Source organism: Pleurodeles waltl, chromosome 2_2, assembly GCF_031143425.1.
Source record: "Pleurodeles waltl isolate 20211129_DDA chromosome 2_2, aPleWal1.hap1.20221129, whole genome shotgun sequence".
NCBI classification, from domain to species: Eukaryota; Metazoa; Chordata; class Amphibia; order Caudata; family Salamandridae; genus Pleurodeles; species Pleurodeles waltl.
The window spans coordinates 846,173,971-846,200,190 of NC_090439.1; the positions used below are offsets into that span (position 1 = coordinate 846,173,971).

The 26,220-nt window shown below is 42.3% G+C and overlaps 1 protein-coding gene across 1 annotated transcript in view; it reads left to right on the forward strand.

The window, feature by feature from the left end:
• The window catches only part of CIBAR1 (CBY1 interacting BAR domain containing 1), a 306,725-nt gene that overhangs the window by 25,684 nt on the left and 254,821 nt on the right, over positions 1–26,220 (forward strand). The window contains exon 2 of the mRNA XM_069220467.1: positions 19,466–19,700. Coding sequence (XP_069076568.1) covers positions 19,466–19,700 — 235 coding nt within the window. The remainder of the gene's footprint in view (positions 1–19,465; positions 19,701–26,220) is intronic.

Genomic DNA, 26,220 nt, shown 5'->3' on the forward strand with positions numbered 1-26,220 from the left:
TTTGTAAGAAGTCATACACTGACAAGTGACCTCTGTCTTTGAACGCACAGCAAATGTGACAAGCTAAAGACAAGATTTAAAGACATCTTTATAGCTCATACACATTCTGAATGAACAGGACACCCGTTTCCTGCCAGTTTGAGCTCTCTTGGCAGAACAGGCCTCTAGGCCCTACAAATAGCTTGCCCTGATTAAATCTGACTCCTGACAGTGAGCGGGTTAGTAGATTTTTTGAGTTCTGCAGAAGTTGTATAAATGGATGAAGGCTGAGATTGCAGCATTGAGGTGATTCCCAGAGGGGGGCAAGCCCAGGCAAGGAATAGGATGTTATACTGAATCATATGTCCACAGGAAATGACAGACAACCTTGAACTGAGCTCCTAACCTGGTAGAAAGGAATATAACTAAATAATTATTGTATGAGATGATATTTGGAGCCTGCAAGTGGTTGTTCTGAGACATGACCATGCTATCTGCTTCCTATCCCAAAAAGAACTAAGAAACAAATGTGTGACTGGGGAATGAAAGAAAAAATACGTTGTTGATTTCTTATGTAAAATGGATCATGCCTAAATGCTTAATAAAAATATTTATAAATCAACAAAAATAGGCATTCCACGGAGGTTGCCATCTGATGAGTACAATAAGGCTTCTCAAAGTTGACTAAGAAGCACATATTGAGGAGAAGAAAAAGGGAGTCAAGGCCAGATGATGAACCAAGTTGGTGGAACACTGGTGCATCAGACTGATGTTATCCAGACAGATCATGAGGCAAATGTCTGTGGAATAAATGTTGGTCCCAACTTCAGGCTGAATATTAGCAAACTGTCAAAAGACAGAGAAGTCAGGAATCAAAACTGTCACATCTAGCATTGCCAATGAGAAACTCCTTGGTCCCCTCAACTCTACTGTGAGGATAGTTCCACAGGTTTGAATCCTTATGCAGTAGGATGGTTCTGCTACGCTCAGTAGAGGTGGTAGTGTGAGGGCCCTCTTGGGAAAAAAAAAAACAAGTGTGTTGGTCCCAGTCCCCATAGGTGACTTGATTGACTGTATTCAGCGAGGCTGTAGCTTTTTTGGTGAATAATGGAGTGCCGAATGTTGCAGAAGATTGGCAGACAAGAGCACTCAAAGCAGATAGTATTGCAGGTGACTTCGCCAGTGGCGATGCAGTGGATAATTTTAGTGATGTGAGATGTAGGACACATGCAAAGGAGTTTGGATAAATCTGCTCAAAAGGATTGAACATTGTTTCACCATTAAGGTTGAAGAAAGAATCCTTGGGGGAAGGGTGAGAGTAGGAAGCATTAAGAGAAGAAAGAATTTGGAGGGAATCGAAGATTTAAAAGCACCTTGAAAAGGTTCATCACCAACATTGCGATAAGGAGTGTCAGTAGCACAGTTATCCTCATCAACATGCTCATCCTCCATGTTGAGCCTTTTGAGGGTGGGGTGCTCCATATTCTATGTTCTTTCCTTTTGGAAAATAAAAGAACAGAAAATGGAGGGTAATGAGAACTGGAAACGGTCATTAATCTCTACAGTTGCCTTTCATCATTGTGCAAGGGACATGGGCATGAGTGGGTGAGGATGAACCCATTGTGCCCTTTTCAGAGCCATGCATAATAGAAAAACAGCAGAAGAGCAACAATAAAAAAAGGCATGGTGGCTTCAACTGAAGGACTTTGCCAGTCCTTAAGATAACATTAAATATGGTATTGTGAGAAAGTGAGCTCAGGTGAGTAGTCTGAAAACAGTGATCCCAATCCGTGCACTGATGCATTTAACTGTACATTGCTTTGATCACTAGGGACCAGATGTACTAAGCATGTCTGCACCCAGTGTTTAATGTTAAGATGTTATGTAGGTGCTAATAGGTCACATCACAAAATCTCCAGGTGCAGGGAGGTCTGAAATCCACCTGAATATTAATTGGGCAGTTCACTCTTCGTGACCGACTGTAATTGTCTATAAACATAGAACAATAGACTGCAAAGAACAGCAGGCCACGATCCTTTTGTTTGCATTCACAACTTCAAAAAAGATATATTTAAAAAAAAAAAAAAAAAAGCAGCTCATGTTGCTTAAAGGAAATAGTCCGGCTTAAAAAAAAGTTTCTATTTTAGTAAAACATTCAAGAGAGCAGGCAGTCATCCCCTGAACCTTGGGAGTAGTGACTCTTGGCAGTAACTAGAGTATAATTTGTTTTTAGCATGCATTCTGTTTTTGAGATCTAGTGAGGACTAGGTGATCCCTGAGATTCCCATCCCTCTTAAAAGCAAAGAATAATCAACTTTCTCCCACACTGACTTTTTGTAAAACACTATCTACTATTCCCTAACTGAATGGGGCCTCAATTCCCCTAATAAATGGCAGCAGGTATGGCACTATCGCCTCCTGCAGTACTCTGATGTCATCTTCCTTCGGGAAACTTAACTCCTGCGGGAGGACACATCTTGCATGTCCCATCCAGGACACTCCATCCATTGCTGGGTGTATGCCTCCACCAAGACAGCTGGGGTAGCCATCATGTACCAGGCAGAATTCTGTGCTAAAGTACTGAAAATGGTAAGGGATGTAAATGGCTGATACCTCCAACAAGCACCCTTCCAGCTGGCAGGTGAGGGGGATGACCTTGTTGTGGGGGATGACCTCTGTCTAGTTTGGGACCCAGACCTTGATCGTAGTGCTGCCTCCTTCCAGGATACCAGGCGATGTTCGCCACTCTCAAAAGAGAATTTACCAACTTGAGACTAGTTGATGTATGGTGCTATAGGCACCCTGATACGTGGGACTACTTTTACTCGCATGTTCATACCTTGTATTCCATCTTATATCTCACTCACTTGCTCCTCTAAGATCTGGATTTTTCTACCATCTCTGACATATCTACTTTGCACCATGCTCATCTGGAGCGTGTGTGGAGCAGGGAATGAGCGCACCTGAGGTGACTCTTTCCCCCGAGACCCTGCTGATGTGGCTGAGATCCAAAAAGAAATCACGGGCTACTTTGACCTGAATGACCAGACGAGAAACTCTGATCATACTTTATGGGACAGCTTCAGAGCAACCATCAAGGGTGTCATATCCTCTATAGTAATTGTCCTTGCGCGAATATCCCAATTGGTTGAGAAAGGTTTAGCTACTGAGATCAAAATCTTTGAGCATCTTCACCAGACTTCCCCCCCCCCCCCCCACCTCACCCCCATCATACACAATTAGAGACAACTAGCTGTCCTGCAACGTCAGCTGAGAGCTTCCAGGGCTAATGGGGCTGAACGATCCTTACTCGCCCTGAAGAAACAGTAGTTTGAGGGAGGGGACAAGGTGTGGACTTTCCTTTCCCACAAACTGTGACAACAACATACCCAAGCACACCTCTCCAAAATTAGGACTGGGGACAGTTGATCTGGGCCACCTCTGAACAGGAGAAACAGCAGGCATTTCATAAGCTTCTACCAAACTTTAATAGGGAGGACCCTCCTGAAGACCCCATAGGCTCTTATCTTCATGCTTGTCCTTGGGACCCTTTCGACCCACATCACACTGAACACTTGGAAGCCCCTTCACTATTGCTAAGCTGCATCCTCCTCGGAGAGGCCTGCCCACTGACAAGATTCCTGGCTCAGATGGGCTACTAGTGGCTTTCTACCAAGCATTTCTCCCCTTCCTCCAGGACCGCATGCTGACGCTTTTCAATGCATTCACTGCAGATATGGGACTCACCTTTATGATGGCTGTGGTGGAGATTGCACTCTTTCCTAAGCATGGCAAGGACCCTCCCTCTCTGTGCCTCCTACCACCCAATTGCTCTCCTAAATACAGATGCTAAGATCTAGGATAATAAGGGGATCTGGGCAGGGATATTATTAATACACTGCACATGTTGCCACCATAGAGATCCTTACACTGACTGGCTTTAACTTGGAGTAACTGGAAGGATGCAGTCTCTCAGACAATGGGGATGTCAACATGCCTTCTGGAGCACAGTGTCAAGACCGCACACAAAATTAGTTTAAAGAGTATTGTGATACATTTTATATTATCACCTTTTGGTGGCTGACTATGCCCATAGTTGGCAATCTGTTCTTGCCTATTCTGGTCCTTATTACAGGGAAATACTAACTCTGTACAGTGAGGGTGTCTGAGGGAGGAGTAGTTTCTAAAAGGAAGGGAACAAGCAATTTCAAGAGTATATTAATGCAGGCCAGTATTTAACCCTAATGTGCCCCCCTCTGGGCAGGGGGAGCAGTAACCCCACTAGACAGCAGTGACAGGAAGCCTAGAAAAGGTTTTGGGGATGCCTGACCATGCACTGGGCCATGTCTCCAACCCAAAATGTGTGCAACTTAGTTTATGCCCTCCCTCCCCATGTGGATCATGAAGTATACCCCCGGTTTGCCCTGGAGGGGAGTCGGAAGCGCTCTAGACACAAGGGATAAAAAGGCAAACAAGCATTTGCAATTCAATAGGTCTCATATTTGCTTGAGTTAGAGCTATTGGCATTGTAAATTCATAACTGGACTTTTCTTGCCACATAAGTTCAACCCTGCTTCATAATTTCATCTTTTCCTGCCATATAATTCCAGTGGCCATGCATATAAGTAAAGCACTTCCATTTACCTTCTTCCTCTATCTGCGGCAAAAAATGAAAATGTTGCCATTTAGCATCCTAATTTAAATCCGCCATGCTAATTCCAATAGAATACCACTTTCACCACCAGAGTTGCTGGCTGGCTAACACAGTTCCCCAAAAACAGACACAAGACAGCTACAGGGGAGAAGTAAACTAGGAGGGTCACCCAAACATATCAAGAGTGCTCAAACAGTCATAGTGTAATAAAGGTGTTAAGTTGGCCTGAATTATGGTCATAATTATAATGAGAGATTATTAAAACATATACAATTATCATATAAACATTTATCAGAAATAAACTTTTGGCTTTAGACTGTAATGCTGAAAACAGCCCATAGAGGGCACTGTAACAAAAATATCACTTATAAGAAATACGGTCATGTAATCATATTGTTAGCCCCTATAGGGGATAACCCAATGAAAAAATCAGGAGAAAGTAATGCAGTCTAACCATATACTTAACCCCTAGAGGGTGTTTTTAGGGCTAGCAGGTCTACTACAATGATATTACAAACAAGGCCTTTAAAACAAAACTTCTTCCAGCTGTAAAACAAAAGTTGTCACCATGAGAAAGCTTAATTGACACTGAATGGTAGGAGGGGTTATTATTTTGGGGTTCCCACTAACCTAGTGGGGGGACCCAGAGATTATGTAGACAGAGTGTTTTGAAAATGGTCCCATTGACCTAGGACCATCACAGGCTGAGTTATGAGCAAAAATGTTTTGTAAACGTAATGCCCTGCAAAGCATTATGGGGTGAGTTTTCGTGCCACGAATATTATAGTATGTTGGCTGAAATGTTCAGAACAGTCACGAAAGGACACCACAATAAAACTAGCATTTGGAAGAAACATGGTCATGTAAACATACAGTCAGCCCTTGGAGAGCATAACCACATGAAAAAAGAATGGGAGAAAGTGAAGCAGTGTAACCATATATTAATCCCATAGAGAACATAGTGCATTACAAGTTTTCAAGGCTAGCAGGACTATTGAAAAGAGATTACAAACAATGCCCATAAAACATAACTTATCCCAGGTGTAAAACAAAAGTTCCAGCCATGAGATAGCTTAAAAAAATAATGAATGATGGTAGGGGTTATTATTTTGGAGTCCCCAATAACGTAGTGTGGAGACTCAGAGATGATGTAGACAACGGTGGCTCCTCCGCTATGGCGGAGGAGATTCCCTGGCCTCTCCCCCACCACCATCAGCAGCAACTGTAAACCTTTAACAATAAACGACAATAAACTATGTGTATTATTGTTTTATTGTTAAAGGGGCGGGCCATGGGGTGTGACAGGGACAGAGGGTCAGTGCACCGCACTTCCCTCGGTGCGCATGTGTGTTTGGTCGGCTGCCTTGGGCCGGCCAAACGCACATGCGCACTGGACTCTCTCCAACCTGGCAGTGTGTTGCTGGGTTGGAAACAGCAAGCAGAGGCTCCCAGTCTGCCTCGGAGCACCAAGCCCGGACGCTCCAGCCAGTCCGAACACTGTTTTCATGCTGGCAGCAGCATGAGAGCAGTGTTCGGATTGGCTGCAGGGCAGGCTGGGAGCCTGTGCATGCTGTTTGCAAGAACTGAGGAGCGGCGAGTAAGGTTTTTTTTTCTTTCTTTTTTTTTCCTGTTTCTCGTTTTAAGTATTTTAAGGAAAGAGCCAGAAAAATTGACTCTGATTAGGTAGCTGTGAACAATGTGACCAGCGCTCCAATACCGCTGATCAAGTTCACACCATTGGCCCTGTTCGCAATGTGGCCACCATGCAACACGAAGGGGAGTGACAAAAGAAGTAGTTTGCTCACTCCAAAGTATATTGGCAGTCGTGCAGTAATCCATGTAACAGGGGCAATCTGCAAGGTGTGACAAAAGCCTCAAGGCAGGACAAACGTAAAGCATTTACCAATAACATCAAGTTATTTTTGAAAGGCATGCTCACGAACGAGTGAAAGTGATCTGCGTGACATGGGCGTGGTTTAAAGCCAACAATACTTACAACAGGTCAAAGCGCTTGTACGCTCAACCTATAAAGGATCACATTCTTTCTAAAAAATGTGAGTGGCACTCTATTTTTCAATGTAATGGCGCCTGGGTTTCAAACCTCAGAAGGATGTAGCGTGACCACCTTACTTAAGGTCATTGTAGACACTGTCTCTACCGCTGGCATTTTAACCAACAAATCATTGTTTTCAGATGTGTTTGTCAAATTAGATCAAAGTAAAATTACAACACCCAGAATGAATTAGGTGACCAAAGGAACATTCTGTGCCTGTAATGACCTAGAATGAAGAGGTCACCCTTTAAGGATGGAATCCTGGGTTGACCTTCTGAGGATTCAAAAATGGGACCTGCAGATCATAGCAGATGTCGGTGACAAGTGTTAACTCGCGTAGCCATCCTGGGAGCCAAATTTCAATACAAAACTGGAAGGGAATGTTCGGGTCTCATACTAGGCCTACGGTGATCGTCGTGGGAACCCACTCAATAGGGCTGATTTGCAGAGGTTTTTTGTATGTTTTAATTACGAAAATTCATTAGCAAGATTCAGCTTCTCTCTGAAAATCTTTGTGGTTTAAGCCCACCTAGGTCTCCTACACTGAGCAAAGGTTTTGAAGTGAACTCTATAATGAAGACATAATAAAAATATTTCATGTTGCCCCTCAGCTGTCCTGTCACTGCTATTTTGCAAGACTCACACATACACCGTTGATATCCCCATCAACAGAATAGTTCCACTAATTGCCCTAATCACAGTTACACTTTTTGAAATGGAAGCACACTTTAAAATTGCTGCAAATAATGTTAAGTCTAATGTCGACCAACTTGCACAGTTTCCATAGGAAACGTTCAGTTTCAATACAGGCCTCCTTCTAAATTAACAAAGCGCTGCTCAAAAACTTGAAGAAAAAAATCAATATCGTATTTGAATATGTTTTGCAGATTTTATACTGTGTGAAACGTTGCGCGATGTTTTTTCCCTTTTTCTTCATTAATGAGCTTGATAAAAGCAGACTGTGGACTCAAAATGCTATTTTAAATGTTAGCTTTTTTTCTGCTCGCCGTACACTTTTCATGCCCCCTCACTCTATGAGATTGCATGTGAGGCCCCAAAAACATTCAATAATTTGGTTTATAACATCACGTTCGAGAACTTTAGTATAAAGAGGGGGCATACCTCTGACTTCTGAGGTTGTTGATGTCCAAGACAAAGCGGTGATTCCAGCGCCTCTATATTTTTTCCACTGGAACGTGCGCTGCAAGAGGCACCCTAGTCGCACTCAATGTCAGTGCTTATCGGCTGGCCTTGTATATATCCTGGTTCGTCCTTCCTGCCAATGACAGCGATTACCCTGGCCCCCAACCTGCGACAGATGGAATGAGGCAGAGCGATTAGCCGAAATGCCACTATCCAGCGCCGCCGATCAACTCTGGGAGCCCGAGACGGTAACACTTAAAAAAGCATGAAGGAATTATTGGGGTAATTACCAAACGCACTGAGGGGGTCCCCGGCTATCAATCGGCTTCAGAGGAACGATTTTAAGTCAAGCATTTGACTCACGTTCGCTCGAGTGAGAGCTATCGGTGTTTTCCTGCCACACTAACTGAAAATAAAAAGTAAAACAGTTGACATAAGTGGCCGGTTCAAAGTGCCCCCGTGAGCTCGCAGAGACAAACAAAAGGAACAAGCATTTGTAATGCAGGAACAGAAAATCGAGAGTAACGAATGGAATAAACAAAGTCACATATGACTGCAGATGAAAATAAGTAATAGACTAGAGCCATGTTAACAGAAACACACTGGAGCCACTGATACATCCAGTGCTCTGGTCAGATGCTATTAGCCTTTGAAAAAAGTAATCCCTAAGCACATGCTACATAGGCACAAGTGGAAGGGTACAAGTACTAGGGCCATGCTCCAGGGGAGTGTACAACTGTGGGAAAGATGGAACAAAGAGCAAGGATTGACCACTAGCAAGCAAGGATTTTTTAAGGACACTGAAACAAACCAGTGACAAAGCATAGACCCCACAAAGAAGTATAGAAGTATATACTAAAATATATACAAGAGGTCTCGAATGCTCGACCTAAAAAAGGAGGTGGGCCAAAATGATTGGGATCTGCCCAACTGGGCAGGGGGTAATGCTTCCACCCCATGTCTGACCTCCATGCCACCATGTGTGCGACAATCTTTCTGCCCCTCCTGGGGCAGATTGGGGGAGTATTCATCCAGGTTTCCTTGCCTGGTGTGGCCAAAAGCCCACTAAGACACCAGGGCACATGTTTAAAAAACAAACAAACCAACAAAGGGTTGCGTGTCCCACCCTGGCATTGAGCTATGCCCCTACCCTAAGAGGGGCAGTGCTATCTTTTTGCCTTACCCCCCCTTAGGAAGATAGTGGGTTTGCCCACACACTGCCCCAGGGGTTAAGAAGTCCACTAGACAACAGGAAAACATTTTTGAGTAAAAATAAGCTGTGAGTACCTCCCATACTGGCATCTGACAATGCCTTCACCCCAAAGTGTCCAAACATATGGTGTCCTCTCTTTTAAATTTGTCACAAAGGATTGGGGTCAACAACACAAACAAGCATATGCAATGCGGTGGGTCTCACGTTTGCTTGAGTTTGGAATTTACAACGCTAATAGCTCTAACTTAACTTTTCTTGCCACATAAATTGAAAATTAAAAGTAAAACAGTTGACATAAATCAGCCAATTCAAAGCACCATGGCAGCCATGAGCGAGAAGGAGAGACACAAAAGGAAAAAGAAGTTAACTCACATTCAAATGTATCGGCAAACATGCAGTTATCCATGTAACATGATTAATGACCAAGGCGGTAACAAAACCACCCCAAGGAGGGACAAACATAAAGCATTTACCAATGATAACAAAGGATTTTTGAAAGGCAAGCCCATGAATGAGAAATAGTGATGGGCTTGCTGTCAGAGCGCTTGCACACTCGACCTAAAAACTGCTTTTTGGTCACTCACAGTTAACTTTGTGCACTACTGCATTGAATGATGGGTCATTAAGGTCCATTTGCAAACAAAAAGAAAAAAAGTCAAATAAAGCATATGCATAATCAAAGGATTTTTTGCAGTTTAGTTTTATGTAATTCAGTTTATAATTTCAAATTACTACCCTATATGCAACCCCACTATCAATCCTTAAATAAAAAGAACTCTTCAAAAAATCAAACAGTACATAACAAGCTCTGACATATTAAAAGCACAAGGTGAGAAATCTCTTTGAAAGGGAGTAGAAAAAAAGGGGGTCATCAATCCTCAAAATCCTTGAGCAAGAATGGCAACAATTTATTCAATATCCCGATCATAAAATTCTCAAATGCAGTGTTCTATGAAAAGCAGCCACTTTATTTTAGTTCAGTCTGGTTTTAATTAATGAGAAACCTTCAGAAAGGATGCCTAGAGTGTCACTTCACCCAGGCACCAAAACCCAAACAGTTTCTTACATTTTATTTTCTTCACCTTCCAATCAAACCACTTTTGATTAAGTAGCAAATCCATCACGTTCACTGCCAAACTCTCAAAAGGAGCAAAACACTCGGGGAGGCAGATAGGGAATTTGGGGTTTTCCTCAAGTATGACCCCAAGCATGGAAGGTAAGCATGCTAGGCATTAGGGATTTTACTTTGGGGAGGAAAAAAAGGGCTGGAGTCAGCCCACCCTTACACCTGACAATCGGCCCAATCAAAGCAGCAAGGGGCATTACAGTCTTTCTGCCCCCCTCCACAGAGGGCACATTGGGGGGGTTTGCCCCAGTCTGACCCATGGCAAGGAAGGGGTAGAAAGCCACTGATGTCGGGTATATTTTTTAAAGTAACAGTGGTCTGGGCCCAAATATCACATCTACCCCATCACAAAAACAGGTCAGTTGTTTGACAGGGAATGTTATTGGCCCCTCGTTGTCTTTTGGGGCCTTTTGTGCCAAAGACGCTAAGTCGAACCACCAAAAAAGGGTAGTGTTTTAATCTGGAGAAATGTGAGCACACAGAATAGTTTAACATTTGTTATCATGAATTAATTTTTTCTTCACAATTGGCTTCCAAAGGTAAGTCAGCGTGCAAAAAAGATCATACTTTGCAAATTGCCTTCTGATTCACAATAGTATGGGTAACCTCAAATTCAGAAGTGTACAGATACCCACTATTCCTACACTCAGTATCCTGTGCACATTCCTCAAACTCATAGGTTTCCCTCATACCCGTTTTTCATTCATTTGATTTCATCATATGAATAGCTCCATAGTGGAGAAACACTGAAAAACTATTACAAGTTGCATTTTAGTTGTTGGCTCTGGGTGTTACATGTTTTCGGACAACCAACAAAAACTATATATCCCAGCAACCAATAGAGTCTTACATACATTATGCTATGTTACCTTTTTTTAATATTACAGATAAAAACTTCACCAATTGCTATTTTCTTCCTGCTTTCTTTCATAATTTTTCTATTTCAGCTATAAGTTTCTTTTGGAATACCATGCACAATCTACACAAAAGACCCATTGCTGAATTTGGACTTTTTTGTCTTGTTTTCAGTAATGTTATTGCTTTCCAGGATCACACTTGGATTGCACACCATGTTTCCACCACGTACTTCCAGTAAGTTGAAACTGAACAAATTAGGAAAAGCGGGCATAAGTGGTATTTCCAGGGTTGGAATTCACTGTGAGTCTGTACACCCCTCCAAACCTACAGGTTTAAGGTATTCCCCAACTCCTCTCTGACTTCTTCCCACACTTGAAAAGATTGGAAATTCACTGCCAACAAGGACAGAAGTAAAATGTCTCTTGGGAGAGGAAAAACAGGAAGTAGAAAAAGATAATTTCAAATCACTGAGCATATTTTCACATGAGGAAATAATACATTTGCTCATGTGAAATGTAATTAACAAGTGTTTACTAGGATTACAGTTTGCAGGATTATGTCTATATACTCTTGTAAATTTGAAATTTCCAAGCTACCGTGAAGAAATGTGAGGATTTTGCTCACTTTCTTCCATTCTAAGATTTCCAGAATGTAAAAAAGCTCAAGTATTAAAAGGAAAAACTCCCTATAGCAGTAACAGTGACTAGCTTATTTAAGGTACTATCCAAACTACATTCCCCATGAACCATGTAGTCCTTAGTCACCACCAATCAGTGCCACTGCTGTTGGTACAAGAAGAATCTTACTCCATATTCCATCCTCTTTCCCATTGGCTTGAACTAGCATTTCTTAAATATGATGACCAATCAGTCACATTCATAATGTTTTCCAATCTGCTTTTCAGTGTATAGGCCTTAGAAGACATGACCCATTTGGCTGAATGCACACCAAATCTTGATGTATCATCTCCTGCTTCCGACGTAGTCCATTATAAACCCGTCTGACAATTGTGGCAGAAGAAACTGTACCAAAAGGTTGCAATAAGTCAATCAACAATTGCTGCGCACCTGCAGGATGGATATCTGCTGTCATTACTTTGTATGCCCTCAGCAGGTGACCACACACCGCTTACGCACCTTTAAAGAAACGTGATAAAATACTCAGCTGGTATTGACTCTTTCCGGATAAAATATTCTGACAGGCTGAATCGAGAGGGCACAGTGTTGATGAAATGAAGTGGATGATCAGTGGGTTGTACACATGTAAAGCTCTGGGATCTGACTGATTACCCGCAGAGTTTTACAAGCTCTATGGGGAAATATTAGCTCCTCATTTACTGGCAGTGTTTGAGAAAGTTCAAGAGTGCCATCAGCTACCCTCTACTTTATGTGGCGCTGTAATTGTGACATTGGGCAACATGGGGAAGCTTTCACAATATTGTGACTTGTATAAATTGCAATGCTAAGAAATTAGCCAAACTGATCTGTACCTGCCTGAATCTATTGCTGCCAGATTTGTTGTGTCCAGATCAGTCAGGATTCGTCCCAGGTTAGCCAACGACTCCTAGTGTTTGCGCTCTGTTTGCTCTTTTAAATAACCCAAGCCCAGAATTAGATGCAGTTGCAGTATTCTTGGATGCATCCCAAGCATTTGACTCCCTGGAGTGGGAGTATTTGTTCACCACCCTGTATAGAATAGGCTTGTCCCTCTCAATGGCAGATTGAGACCAAAATGCTTTACTCACCCCAAAAGTCCAGAGTTCTGGTGAATGGCTGCTTCTTGGCCTCTATCAACATTACTAGAGCCACTCTACATGCCAGTCCTCCATCTCTGATATTACTTTCAATAGCTCTAGAGACTCTGGCAGTATGGCTTGAGCATAAAATACTCAGAGCATACCCTGTGGTACACTTGCAGACACATCCCAATATCATTATACACTGATGATATGACATTATACGTTAGGAGCCCCAAGGAGTGCATCGTTGAGAATATATCAGATTCACAACTTGTCCAGGATCAAAAGAAGCTGGCAAATGTGAGAGTTCTCTTTTTGGGATGGAGCGGTCCACTTTGTGCCAGACGTCTCTACAGAGGTGGTGCAAGAAAGCCCTTAAATACCTTGACATTACGACACACTGCAACATATAACTTGGAGTGTATGTATGTAAAAATAAACAATTTAATACTTTGGAAACATTGCCAGGAACATATCCTGTTTCACATTGGACACTTTTCTATAATAAAGGTTGAGATATGCTTTTAGGTAGGCTGTCCCTGATTTCCCCTCGGAGCCAACTGCCTGCCCTGTGTTAGAGAAGCTTCAACATCTACCAACACAGCAGCTAATTATATAGTGTGGAACTAGATATGATGCTTCTGCAAGAGTTAGGTGGTAACAGGAAATGGATCTTGAAGTAACTGAGACAATGTGGGACTGTTGCTGTGCACCAACAGGCTTACTTCACCCCACTAGCAGGTAGCGCATTGCACATTACAAATTCTTGCAGCCGGCATATTATACCCCAAAATCATTATGGAAATATTTACTGGTTGACCATTCCAACTGCGCTAACTGTTGCTGGCTGGAGGCACATTTTGTGCACCTCTGTTGGGCCTGTAGTAGTGTGCAGGGATACTGGCAAGAGGTGATTACTGCATTATGTGACTTTATGGACCATAGCTTGCCCATCGCTCAAGGGTTGCAGTTCTGGGTTGTGTGCTGGAGATACCTGCCACAAATAAACATTTCATAGTTCTGGATTTATTTATGATCAAATGGCTAGTGACCTGCTGTTGGCGCGATCTTCCAAATATGAACAATGGGTTGACTTGCTCACAAACTGTAGTAAGCAGCTTAAGGTATGTGCCAAATTTAGACCCCCCATCCAGACTGAAAGACATGCAAGGCCCACTGAAGATCTTTTTGTTGCCTGCCCCATAATAACCTATTAGTGTCTCAAAACCACCTGAAGTGACTTAACATTTCACTTACACAGCACAGAAAAATGATGGGGACAACGCATATTTGTAATTTGAGTCACTGTAAGCATATGATGTTCGATGTCAGTGAAACTGTAGATCACTGATTTATAATTGTACACCCAATATCTTACTACTAAAGTGGCTGTCTAATGATGATTTTATGATGTAAAATCTATTTAACATATTTTTCTTCACTTCAGAATACTATTTTGATATCATGTCAGTACTGTTTTGCCAGTAATATCTATTTTGTTTCCATTTTGAATAGCAATAAAGAAAATGTTAATATATATATATATATATCTGACAAATATGAGGCTCTGACATCAGATACCTCTTGCAAGACATCAGACACAGCACCATTGACAATTTTGCCGACAAATCCTCCCTTGAAACAGCATCATTAGAAGGCCAAGAATCCAGTTGACATGCCAGGGATCTATCTACTTTGCCTCTGGGGGAAGAAAAAATCGAGCCCCTCTCAGAATTCCTAGGTTAAAGATGCCCTCGAGAAGTAGGGAGGAAGAAGGTTTGGAAAATCTAAGGAAAGTCCCAACAGAATTGGAATTCAATTTGGATTCCCCCAAAAGGAGCTGCTGATGCCACCTTTGCCTTACATTTACCAACATGGGCTGCCATTTGTGCACTGTTAGCAAATAGGGGAAACACATTATTGAGGGCCAGATACCAATCTTGGAGAAAGGCAACTATAGCTAGAGTCCCCAGATACATCTGCCAGATGAAATACTTCTACATCTGACTGGTGATGGGGGAGGTAAAGAGGTCTGTCTCGTTCCTGTCAGGAAAACCCTGCAATTCATTTCCAGTTGCTGGAGTCCAGTCTCCCCCTACAATGGATTAATCTGGCAGGTAATCTGCCACTACTGAGATATTTCTGCTTAGGCAAAAGTGCCAGAAGTCTTTGGCCAACATCTGTGATTTGGTGCCCCCCCGGCAGTTGAAATAACGTACCTCCAAAACATTGTCCATTCTTAACAGGATGCAGCATGATATTATTCCTTTACTAGACTCTTCACATCGCAAGATCCTGCCAGGACTTAAAAATGTAAAGAGACAGTTATTCCTGTGACGGTTGATTGCCTGTAGTCATGCTTCCATAATGCTCACTCCAGCTGGACTTACTCGCATCTGATTGTAGAATCAGATCTGAGGAGCATTCGAAAATTGTCCCTCCATCAGAGGTCTTCATGTGCTCTAGCCACCACTGAAGGTCCATCCTGCCGGCCTCCTGTGACAGGGCAGTCATGTCCAAGTACTGCACGTCCCTGTGGAGGTGTAGTGCCTAAAATGTTTGCGCGTTCTGATACTGAAGAGGGCCCAGGAAAATTCCCTAAAAGGAAGCAGAGACTGTACCCTCCAATCTGGCCAGTTTGCATAGTAGAATTCCATCTGCAGAGAGAGCACTCCTCAATTGTCTCCAGGCGGACTCCCAGCGTGTTCCTCAGGAGATAAAGGATCACCAGACTGAACTGGATCACAAACCCCCAAAAAGGTGATGGTCCGACTTGGGGCCAACTCCGACCCGTCCTCATTGATTACAGAAATGAGACCCCGAATTAAGCCCACACCTATGTAAATATGATTCATGAGGAGGATATTGTCCAGCTGGACAATCATCCTTATGCCCCTGGCCCTGAGGAATTCCACCACAGGCTTGAGGAACTTGGTGAAGCACCAAATGACTCTTGAGACCTTGAACCTAAAAATCTGCTTCCTACAGAAAAAGTGGAGAAAACGTCAATGAGGCGGACACATAGGGGCCATCAGATAAGCATCTTTCAGGTCCAGCCTGACTGTCCTATTGCCGTTCTGAAGAATGTTCAAGAGGTGAATGCTTTCCATTTTGAATTGCAGTGAACCAGCCACCCAATGAACTCCACCAAATTGCTTACAGGGCGGAAACCCTTGTCTTTTTTTCTGGACCCTGGCATGGAGGTAAACTCTTCTATGGCTTGTTTGGCTGAAAGCTCAGGTACCTCTGCATCTCCCAGAGCCTCTTTTATTGTTTTACTCTGATTGGGATGCACTTCCTGTGCTCGGATAGTGTAAAAGCCTTACTTGAAACCCTTGATGATCTACAATGCCCACAATCAACTGGCACCAGGTGGGGAAAAACTCCACAAATGCTCTCCCTCCTTTAACTTGGGAAGAAGGCCTAATCCTTACCAGAAATCCCTCTTGGGGCATTAGGTGTGCCTTTTGAAGACTCCTTTAGTTGTGCTCTGCCACCTCTGAAGGGGAAGAAATTCCCAAATGTGGGGTGATCCTGAAACTGTATTTGGAGTTGTCTAAGTGCTTGTTCTCGATCAGAGTGTTGCGAGAGCTATGCAACAGACGAGTGCCCCCTCACCTCGACTCACCAGGATAAAGGTCTTTGGCCAAATCACCTTCTTCATGGAAGCTAGTGGCTTGTCAAGGGAAGTGAAATTGGTGGCAGATTGTACTGAGCTCCTTGAGAAAAGGGCCACCAAAACAGCCTACATCTGCTACAGGGCATGCCTCAGATGTTGCTAGTTCCCCCAGCTTGGGGGTTAATCATAATAAGCAGTGAACACTTTGTTCCATTGATTAAGCGCAGATACTGTTTCTGAGAAAACAAAGCTCTCTTTGCTCCCAACGTGACAGAATATCTGGCTGAATGAGAGTACCTGAAGCCTTGTCTTTCACTGCTATATTTAAGATCTTTGTCAGTGGCCCTACCATATCCGGCGGGCCCTCCACCTTCAACTCCGGGTATGTACAAGGAATTCTGCTTGGAGCTGGTTCCTGGCCTCCTTGTCCAAAGACTTTCAAAGCCTATGAGCCATATATTGGCCTGTGTTTTCTAGGGTACTTACTCTGAGGACCTAAGGTTGTATAAGTCTTCCGGCTCAAGCATATTAGAACCGACAGAAGGCAGAGCCAGGTCTTCCAACTTGGCTGGCTGTGGCCCAGTTCATCATCATCACCCAATCGGTTGGAGCCAGCAGCACCTGTGTGCATACCCTGGTCCGCACCAAAAAGGGGTTCAAAGTCCCCAACAGCCTCTTGGTGAAAGGGTAAAGTGCCTGCCAGTGGGTGTTCAGGAAGGCATTCATCAGCCTTTCAAAGGCATCCCCTGGCTCTCCCTCGACCATGACTTTAGATTTTGCCTTGGCCGCAGCTGGACCTTTTGCCCTCCGATGATCTGGCTTGGCCACGGCCCCATCAAACACTTCCCTCCAGGGAGTGGTTCAAGTTGGCAAGCCAGCAGCTAAAGAAGTTGTTTTTTCAGGTGTGGTAAGGCGTTGGACTCTGCTCTGCTGACTGTAGTGTTAAGTGTCTGGCAACTTCTGGGAGTAATACAGTAGCTCTATGTCTGCATACAGAGCCCCTTCATTCAACTCTACCATTGTTGCTTAGAATCATCAGCAACCTAGGCCAACAACAGGCTTCTGACAAACCTGCCCCCTGGAACCTTGCAAAAGTAAATTACCTAAGTGGAGCAGATACAGTGCAGAGGATGTCTGTTTTTTCCTTGCCCCAAACACAGGTGAAAGAGGACCCACCAAGTGTGAAAAATTACAAATACAAGCTTCTCTTACCCCAGGGATGCTGCCCTGGCCAGTTGCTTTGTACTCCTTCTCTTCTATTGACTGCGTGCAGGATCGCCTTGCAAACACACCCTCTGGTGCCACCTGATGGCCAGAGGACTCCACGCTAGGCCTACATACCCAAAAGAGAGAACGAGGCATACTAAGTGCCACTGAGGAAGGAAGCCTACAAGTCACAAAGCCTGTTTTGCCATAAGGAAATAAGGCACTATTGTAATATTACAGTGTAAATACCAGTACTGAAGGAAAATGAAAAGGGCACATATCGCCAGTGCCGCAACAGCAAGACATGAGGGCAGGATATGGAGAAATGTCCTTCTTGTACCAACCGTGGTCGCCTAGATTGGTGGTTACTCTGGACTGCATCATTGATTTGGACTATAGTTTGGACTGGGACTTTGAAAAGCTAGTCATTCTTATTGTTACATCGAGTTTTTCTTTCGATAATTGAGCCATTTATATGCAGAAGTACTTGGAATAAAAGAGAATTTGCAGAATCCTCGCTTCATGTCCTGACCTAGATTTGCTGAAATCTACAATCATGTAACGACATTTACCTGTAGGTGTGCTTTTGTGCTCTTTTGTTCTTCCAAGAACTGGGTCCTTAATCTATTTTATGTTGCCTGTTATGTTGTCCATAGTGGGTTTACACAGATTTGCCCATTTGTTTTTAAAAGTATTGACATGCGTTCAACGCATTTTACTAAATGATGATTCAGAGAAATTTTACACTGTTTATCAAAATGTTTTTCAATAGGTAAAATTGAGTGCATTTTTAATTTAAAAGCAAAAAAAAAAACAATCTTGCTTTGAAGCTGCTTCCTGTATTTCCATATAATATGGAAGCTTTCTGAGAGCAATGCAGGCAACATCAAATTACATTGGAGCCAGTCTGTAATGCAAGCTAAACTAATAGCTCCCTGCATCTCTTTATAAGTACTCGGCCTAACTTAATTTCCTTAGAAACTCTCACTGTAACTTTAATGTCTCAAGAATACAAGTATGAAGGGATAAAAGTCTTACCTTAGTGGTAAACGTTCTCCTCTCTCCAAGGGCCATACTGTGATACTGTAAACTGGCAGCCAAAAGCTTTGTGCTGCAGTGATTTGGGCCTACTTGTCAGAGGATAAAATAAATATGAAAACTGCTTGGTCCCAAGCAATATGTTCATGATGTCCGGGAGATAGAAATTCCATACCTCTGGATTACTGCTTCAAACTGTGTGACATAGATGTTAGCTAGATTGGGGGCAAATGTAGCCCCTATTGGCTTGCCAGTAGAATTGTCCTTGAAATTCAGATGGTGCTTAGCCAAGGCATTCTCAGTATCTCAATACACTGCTTAATAAAGTAAGTCAGTGCTTTATAAAACCATTCCTAATTATTCAGTTCCCTCACCACATCTTTTAACCACATCTTTTAACCACATCTTTTAAGGTAGCCGTTTGGGTATACTCTCGTAGAGAGCCTCAATACCTAATGTGATCAAAGTCCAGCTCTTTATTCAATGTCTCTCTATTTTATGTCTTGACGTCCCTTTTTAGCCTCACAGCAAACCTTTTCTGGACAGACCAAGGTATGTGGATCAGTGATTAAGTAAATCAGTGATTGAGATACCTTTGAGGCTCCCTTGTGTTTGGGATATTATTTGTACCCCATTCTAGAAAATCATTCAACCCCAGGTTTTTGCAGCTTGCAAACTGCATGGCTGTGAAAGTGATGGGGCATCACTTGCGATCTGTATCATATTGGTAGCAGAATATGTAGAATAGTTGAAGTAAAACAATAAAACTGATAATGATTTTTTTCTTTACTTCATTGTTATTATTGAAAGAAGTAATTTTCTCATTTTCAATTTTTAGGGATAGTCAGACCAGGCACATCCAGGAAGCTGTAACAAATGTGGAAAAACATTTTGGAGATCTGTGCCAAATATTTGCTGCATATGTTCGAAAAACTGCTAGACTTCGAGACAAAGCAGATCTGCTGGTAAAAGAAGTTCATGCATTTGCTGATACAGAGACACCAAGCCTAAAAAATGGATTGAAAAACTTTGCTGATGAACTTGCCAAACTTCAGGATTATAGACAAGCAGAGGTAAAACTAAGAAATTGGAATACATAGGCCTGTGACTTGCACTCCTTTTACTGTGGGCAGAATATTATAAAATGTGTTTAATTCATTGGGGGCTTGTCCACTTTTGAAATTTCAAGGTGTGTGCTGCTGCTGTTTGTCATGGATTAACGCATAAATAGTCTACAGAAATTATTTTGAATTATGTATATTTCATTTTTTGAAATGTTGTAATTTTTCTGTTTTGCAGTTTGTGTACCTGTTTAAGTTTTTTTGTTTTTTTTTGTCTTGAGTACACATTAGCATCAACAGTCTAATATCGTCTATCTTGTAGTGTTACAGCATCCCAGAATAGTGTTCTATAAAATAGGAGTGTATAGATTCTAGATGCCTCCAAACATGTAGCAGAAATGAGTTAAACTAGTGTAGACCTTTCATAGAATTTTGTGTAGTCTGTAACTATGCATTTAGTGACTCATATGGATGGTGTTTTGTAGCCTTTGAAAAATGCAGCTTGTGTCGTTTTCCATCTTTACCAAGAAAGCTAGACCTGGTTTGGGGCCTAACAGCCATGTTACCCCAAGAATAGCACACATAGCAGATTTGGATTTGTTCATGTCATAACCCTGACTAGTGTCACACACAGCTTTTGCGCCCCCTAGGTCCCAAATACAACTTAAACAGTGTTTCACTAGTTAAATCCAATGGTGTCTATTTCGAAAGGTAAATTTGGTCATAAATTTAATTTTACAGTCTAGTATACCTTTTTTTGCACCTACCACGAATCAACACAAGGGCTCCTGGCAGGAGCATATGCATTTACATGCTCAGATTTCTCTACCATGAATATGGAGAAATCTGCACTCCTAAATCCCACTCAGGGGCTACAAAGCAGAAGAGCTAAGGTGTAGTTTTTCTTGGAAGTTTGAGAAAGCCCATAAATGTGTATGTTTGTGGACTTCCCAAACTTCTCTCCATCCCTTTTGCAAAGTGAAAATGGTCAAAGCTTTACTTCAGTAAAAGGATGAAGTAATTCCCCTAATTCTAAGGTGGAAAGGGAAATTGATCACTCCCACATTTTGTGGAGACCCGTGAAAAGGCCTTTCTTCACAAGGAAAATGTTTCCCTGCAGAAATAAACAAGCATTTGCAATGCAGTGGGTCTCGCATTTGCTTGAGGTAGAGATATTCGCGTTGTAAACTCCTAACCGGACTTTCCTTGCCACAAAATTGAAAGACAACAACCGAAGGCGATGGTGCTATGTAAAACCTAGCGCATTCGTGCTGCATGGAAAATATAAAGTAGTGCAGAAACCAGGGTGAAAACATGGAGCCTCGTATGTTTTCAGTAGTTTACCCGTGCTGTGTAGGTGGGCTAAACACTGGAAAAGGCATGACGTATGCATGCCTTTCACTAATGAAAGAAAGCAGATTCTAAAAGGCAAGCCCACTAACCATTGAAAGTGACAGGCGTGATACGGGCGTGGTTAAAAGCCCAAAGAGAGATTACAACAGGGACGGAGCGCTTGTGGGCTTGACCCTAAAGAAGAAAAACTTTCATAAGCACAAGGGCTCCCTTTCACTGTGGAGAACTCCCTACCAGTAGAGTAGATCCCTTTGGAATAGACAATGATCTTCAGAGAAGCCTGCATGGAAACATGAGTCAGGTCCAACTTTCCAGGTGTTCTTATGAGAATAATTGTGAATCCTAAAAGAAGGTGTAAATCTTGACGCTGAATGTAGACCTAAATCAGAAGGTGCATATTTACTATTTTTTGTGATTTGATCCCAATTTATTTGCAATGTCATTCCTTTGTAAGTGAAGTTTTTAAGTACTTTAAAACTATGTTCTAAATTAATAACAATAATGAGGTAACTATTCTACTTATCACTGTTGTATATTCAAGCATGTTTTTGCTTGAGGGTAACAGGTTATACAAAATGAATTTGTGGCACTTTGGGGTCCTGATCCATTTCTTTCATCAGGACTTGTTATTGCCATTTCTAGAGCAATTCAAATGTACATCTTAATTAGTCTTCTTTCAAAAGACAAAAACTTCTCGCAGCAATCACGCTGAGGATTTGTATTTTATTATTATTATATTTATTAAGCTTTCATTCACTAGGGCATCTTGGCACTAGGACAACTAAAACAAGCACATCAGTTCTATGAATAATATGTAACAAAAACATCACAAAGCCAGATGAACCATAGCAAAAATCATAATGCACACCAAATCCCAGTCACAGACTTTTCAAAAAGAAAGGGGCCACAATCACAAAATACATATCCTGTTAGACTAATATTTCACCAATATATAAGACGGACATTTTTTTATTTTTAAGTTCTAAAACGTATAAATCTGTCAGATATTCAGTGGAATATTTTTCTGCATCCTTGCACCAAAAAGATCTTCTACTGACTCAACTTTATAGATCTTCAGCACTTTGGCCAATAAAGCGGTACTGGAACGCAGTGTTCTTATTGTGCAATGCAGAATAGTCATCCTTGATAAAAAAGGATGGTCCTGTTTCATAGCAGGTTCTGTCTAAAAGGCAAACAATTTGTAATTAAGTACTTTTCTCAATGTTCAGTCCGTCCACTTTTTCTCTGGCACATGAAATATGTTTGAATTTCCTTTGGGTATACACAGTTCTTACAGACATGTTTTGAGGGTACCTAAATTTTGCTAGAGCAGAATGATCAAGCCGATATAAATGGATTTTTAACAAACTACATGTAAAAGAACTTAGGCACACTTGAGAAAACATGTAAAAGAACTTGGGCACACTTGAGAAAACTTGTCAAGTGAGAAAAGGTCCCATTTTCCTGCGTGTTAACATGCCAAGTGCTGTGGTCCATACCTCATAAATTTACTGCAAAAATGGTAAATGGTGGTTAAATAAAAACCCATACTCTCTTCACCATAATATCAGGTATATGTGTTTCTTCCATTTGCAAAGGTCAGAGATCCACATACCTCCTTTAACAACAAGTAGGTTAGTTGTATCTCCTTTGCGTTTTAAGGAATTATCAGCATACAGAAGGATGTGGTAACATTCAGTCCTAATCAAGTTACTCAAGCTGCACATATAAATTAAAAAGGACAGGGGATAAGGTGCATTATTGTGCACTCTGGAGGTCATTGAACCTACAAGTGAGCCAAAGTTGACATAGCCACTGTTGGGGACATATTCAGAAAAACTGACCATGTTAGGGCCTAGCCTTTTGTAGTGTAGCCATTTTTAATATAGCTTTATGCACGTTAGTTTCACATATTAGGCCTTTGTGCACTTTGCCCTACGTACATTTTATTCAGCCTCTCACTGTTATTTTACAATAACCAGTTTTACGGTCTTGTTTTAATTTCCTTCTATCACACTATTCAGCTTAGTTCAGCACTGTGTTCTCAAACAATGCATTCTTGATCACCCTGTGCTTCAGTCAAGGCTACAGTCTGGTACATTGCCGGTAAACGTGGTAGAAGTTTAGTCTTTAGTGTTCGTAGAAAGTACACATCCTTACGTAGGGACATTTTCTCAGAACATCTGCGTGTTAGTTATAAAAACACTTTCTAGTCCTAGTACACGTCAGAGGGAGATTCCGACCAGGAACCTACAACTAGATGCTGACTGCACCGTTGCAGATGCTGATGCAGATTACAGGCCTTTGCTCAGGTCTGAGGGTTGATGTCCTCCCGGGGGAACCTGAAAGGCAGGCTTAGAGCTTTACATGCTGTGCTCAGAATATAACTTCGAGAGAACCTGATCTAGTTGCACTATGATAGCCTTACTCTTGTGCTTCACTCTCATCGTTAGTATTTTAATCCAAATGTGCTGTGTAGTTTTGGTTATTGCAGCTCATGCTTTGCTCTCTAAAATGCAGTTGTTTTATTACACCAATCCTTAAAACTTAAAACTGCTTTTGTCATTTATATATGAGACCATACTGTGTGTGAGAGAACCGGTTGTGACCTGAGTGACCACGACTTCCCTGGGAAGTACTAAGATGTCATGCGCTCGGCTGCCCAATTGTCTTTTCCCTTTGGGAGAGATGAGGCACTGCTAGTTAGCCGGAGAAAAACCCGGATTTAGAGTGACAAGGGTCCTTCGCCGTGGGTCAGACTTAGTCCCCCACACTGTGAACGATCTTGCTGCTCAAAATCCAGTAGTCTCATTAGGATAATGAGAGCCTACGCGACATGGCGCTGCCAATGTTTGGTCAGACTCTAATTTTCCGGTCCACCGGTATATCTCAGTCTCATATAATATAATGATCCCTCAGTTCCGTATAGGGAGACGTCCGTGGTACTGAGGATTTCCACCACCGCAGTATAGGTAACCCTATCTACAGTGGGTGGTTGTTCAAGCTTGAACCATAAAAGGAAAATAACCCATCTTGGTGTGCCTTCTCTGAACTCTTAGTGCTTTTATAATTGCGAATCCCCAGGTTGTACAACTAGCTCTTAACATGAGACAACCGCTCACAGCACATTTACTAGCACACGATCTTACGGCCCAGGGTGGTCCAGTCATGTTTGTGGTGGACGCCCATGCAGCCTATAGAACAGAACTTTTTTACTCTTGGGTCACATTTCCAGCAGTTGATGGGAACACAAATACATTCCATACATATACAGTTGCGAACACGCCTGGGCAGTACAAGGCGTACGCATATTTAGAGATACCTCTTTCTTATCAAGAACATAATAATTGGCTTGATGGCACCCTACCCCATACAATATTACCAGTTAGGATAGGTCCACTAAGTAATGATGGTCCTACCTGGCCTTTATTGGCCACATATACACGTCATCCTGCGGCTGCAAATATGGCAGTAGCTGAGGTTTGACGCTTATATACTGAATTAACAGCAATATATAGACGATTAGTACAATTTGTGATGCAGACACTAAATACAAACCCAGCGCGTGCTGCCCCAGCACAACTACATGCAGTGACACCAGGTATAAATCCGGTGACTGTACACTCTATTATGGGTAAAGTCCCAGCAAAACGAGAGGAGACTCCATTTTGGCTGGCTCAAAAAATTAATACGCTGGAGGCGGTATTTCCTCATACGGGACCTCAGGATAAACATAGGATATTAACTATGTGTTTACCCTTTAGGATGGTTCCCACAGTGGAACATTGTAATACATAAGGCACGGTGTTTGCCACACTCTATACAACTGCACACGGTGCACCGACATTAGCCAACCTACCGGAAGTGCTTAAACAAATTCAAGATGAATACGGGGCTGCCCCAGCCTTAGATTTAGGAAGGCAACTGATGGGCAATTTTGTCACGGTTTCTTCAATAATCCTAAGCAATCTTAAAGGGGAAGCAGTTGCACTTGCAGTGCGCATGCGTCTTCGTGACGTTCCGCAAGAAAATCAGGAGCGGGAACAGCCTAAAATAATAGCAGAAACATATTCTAGTATCGGTCGAGATAACCTGGGGGCTAGACCACAAAAACTTCAGTTTCAGGGAAAAATTAATAAAGACAATACTAAACAGCAACCTGAGGGTAATAAGAAGCGCTGGGAGAAAAAACAACAAACACCTAAAAAAGAAAGGGGAGAATCTCCACGTACGGAGACGCAGCAGAATAGGTATAATCTCAGAAATAGAGAGAATATAAAAACGCCTGATAGATATCAATATACTGATACACGCCAATCTCGTTCCTTTCAGGACTCATCGGAAAAGAGTAATGAGAGATGTGGGTGATCAGAGCGGAGAACAGAGTACGTGAAACCCAGACAGGAATCACAACGCTCTTCGGAGGTTTCTGTCAAGAAGGAACCGGTACAGCAAAAACAACAGTTTAAAAAGAAAAAAGTGGCGGCAGTCTCAGACATGCCACTCAGGAAGAGGGTTCTCTTGAAGAACAAGAACTGGGCTCTAGCACTGCTAGAAAGCGCGGCAGAGGTCACAATAGTTCGCCAGAATCTTTTAGAGCATCTGGAGGTGAAAGCAACTGATGACTTCATACAAGTAGAAACAGCAGATAGGCGTGTCTCCGAACCCAATAGGGTATATAGAGTAACTTTACAATTGGAAGGAGACATTGAACGTACAATACACGCAATCTTTTGGGACCGTGTAGTTAAGATATATGACGTTTTGCTGGCCGAACAAGATTGGCCGCCTGATTTTGTCTGCACCTGCCCAGCTGGGGAGGAGGTTATTAAACCTTCCTTCTCGCCCCTTGTTCCAAAGGAACTCGCTGAGTCCTATTCTATAAAATGGGCTCTCGCACAGGCACCTATATAGAAATCACGTAGGGTGGGACAGGGATTCTCTATATCATGTAATTCCCATTAAAGGTGAACCTCAGCCACAACCACAGTATCACATTAAACATGAAGCAAGGGCACCGGTGAGAGAAATACTTACACAATTAGAATACCAGGGGGTGATTGAACCCTGTGTCTCACCGATGAATAATCCCTTATTTCCTGTAGCAAAACTGGACCATTCTTACAGAATAGTCTGAGACTACAGACATTTGGACGGACATACACGTACATATGCTATA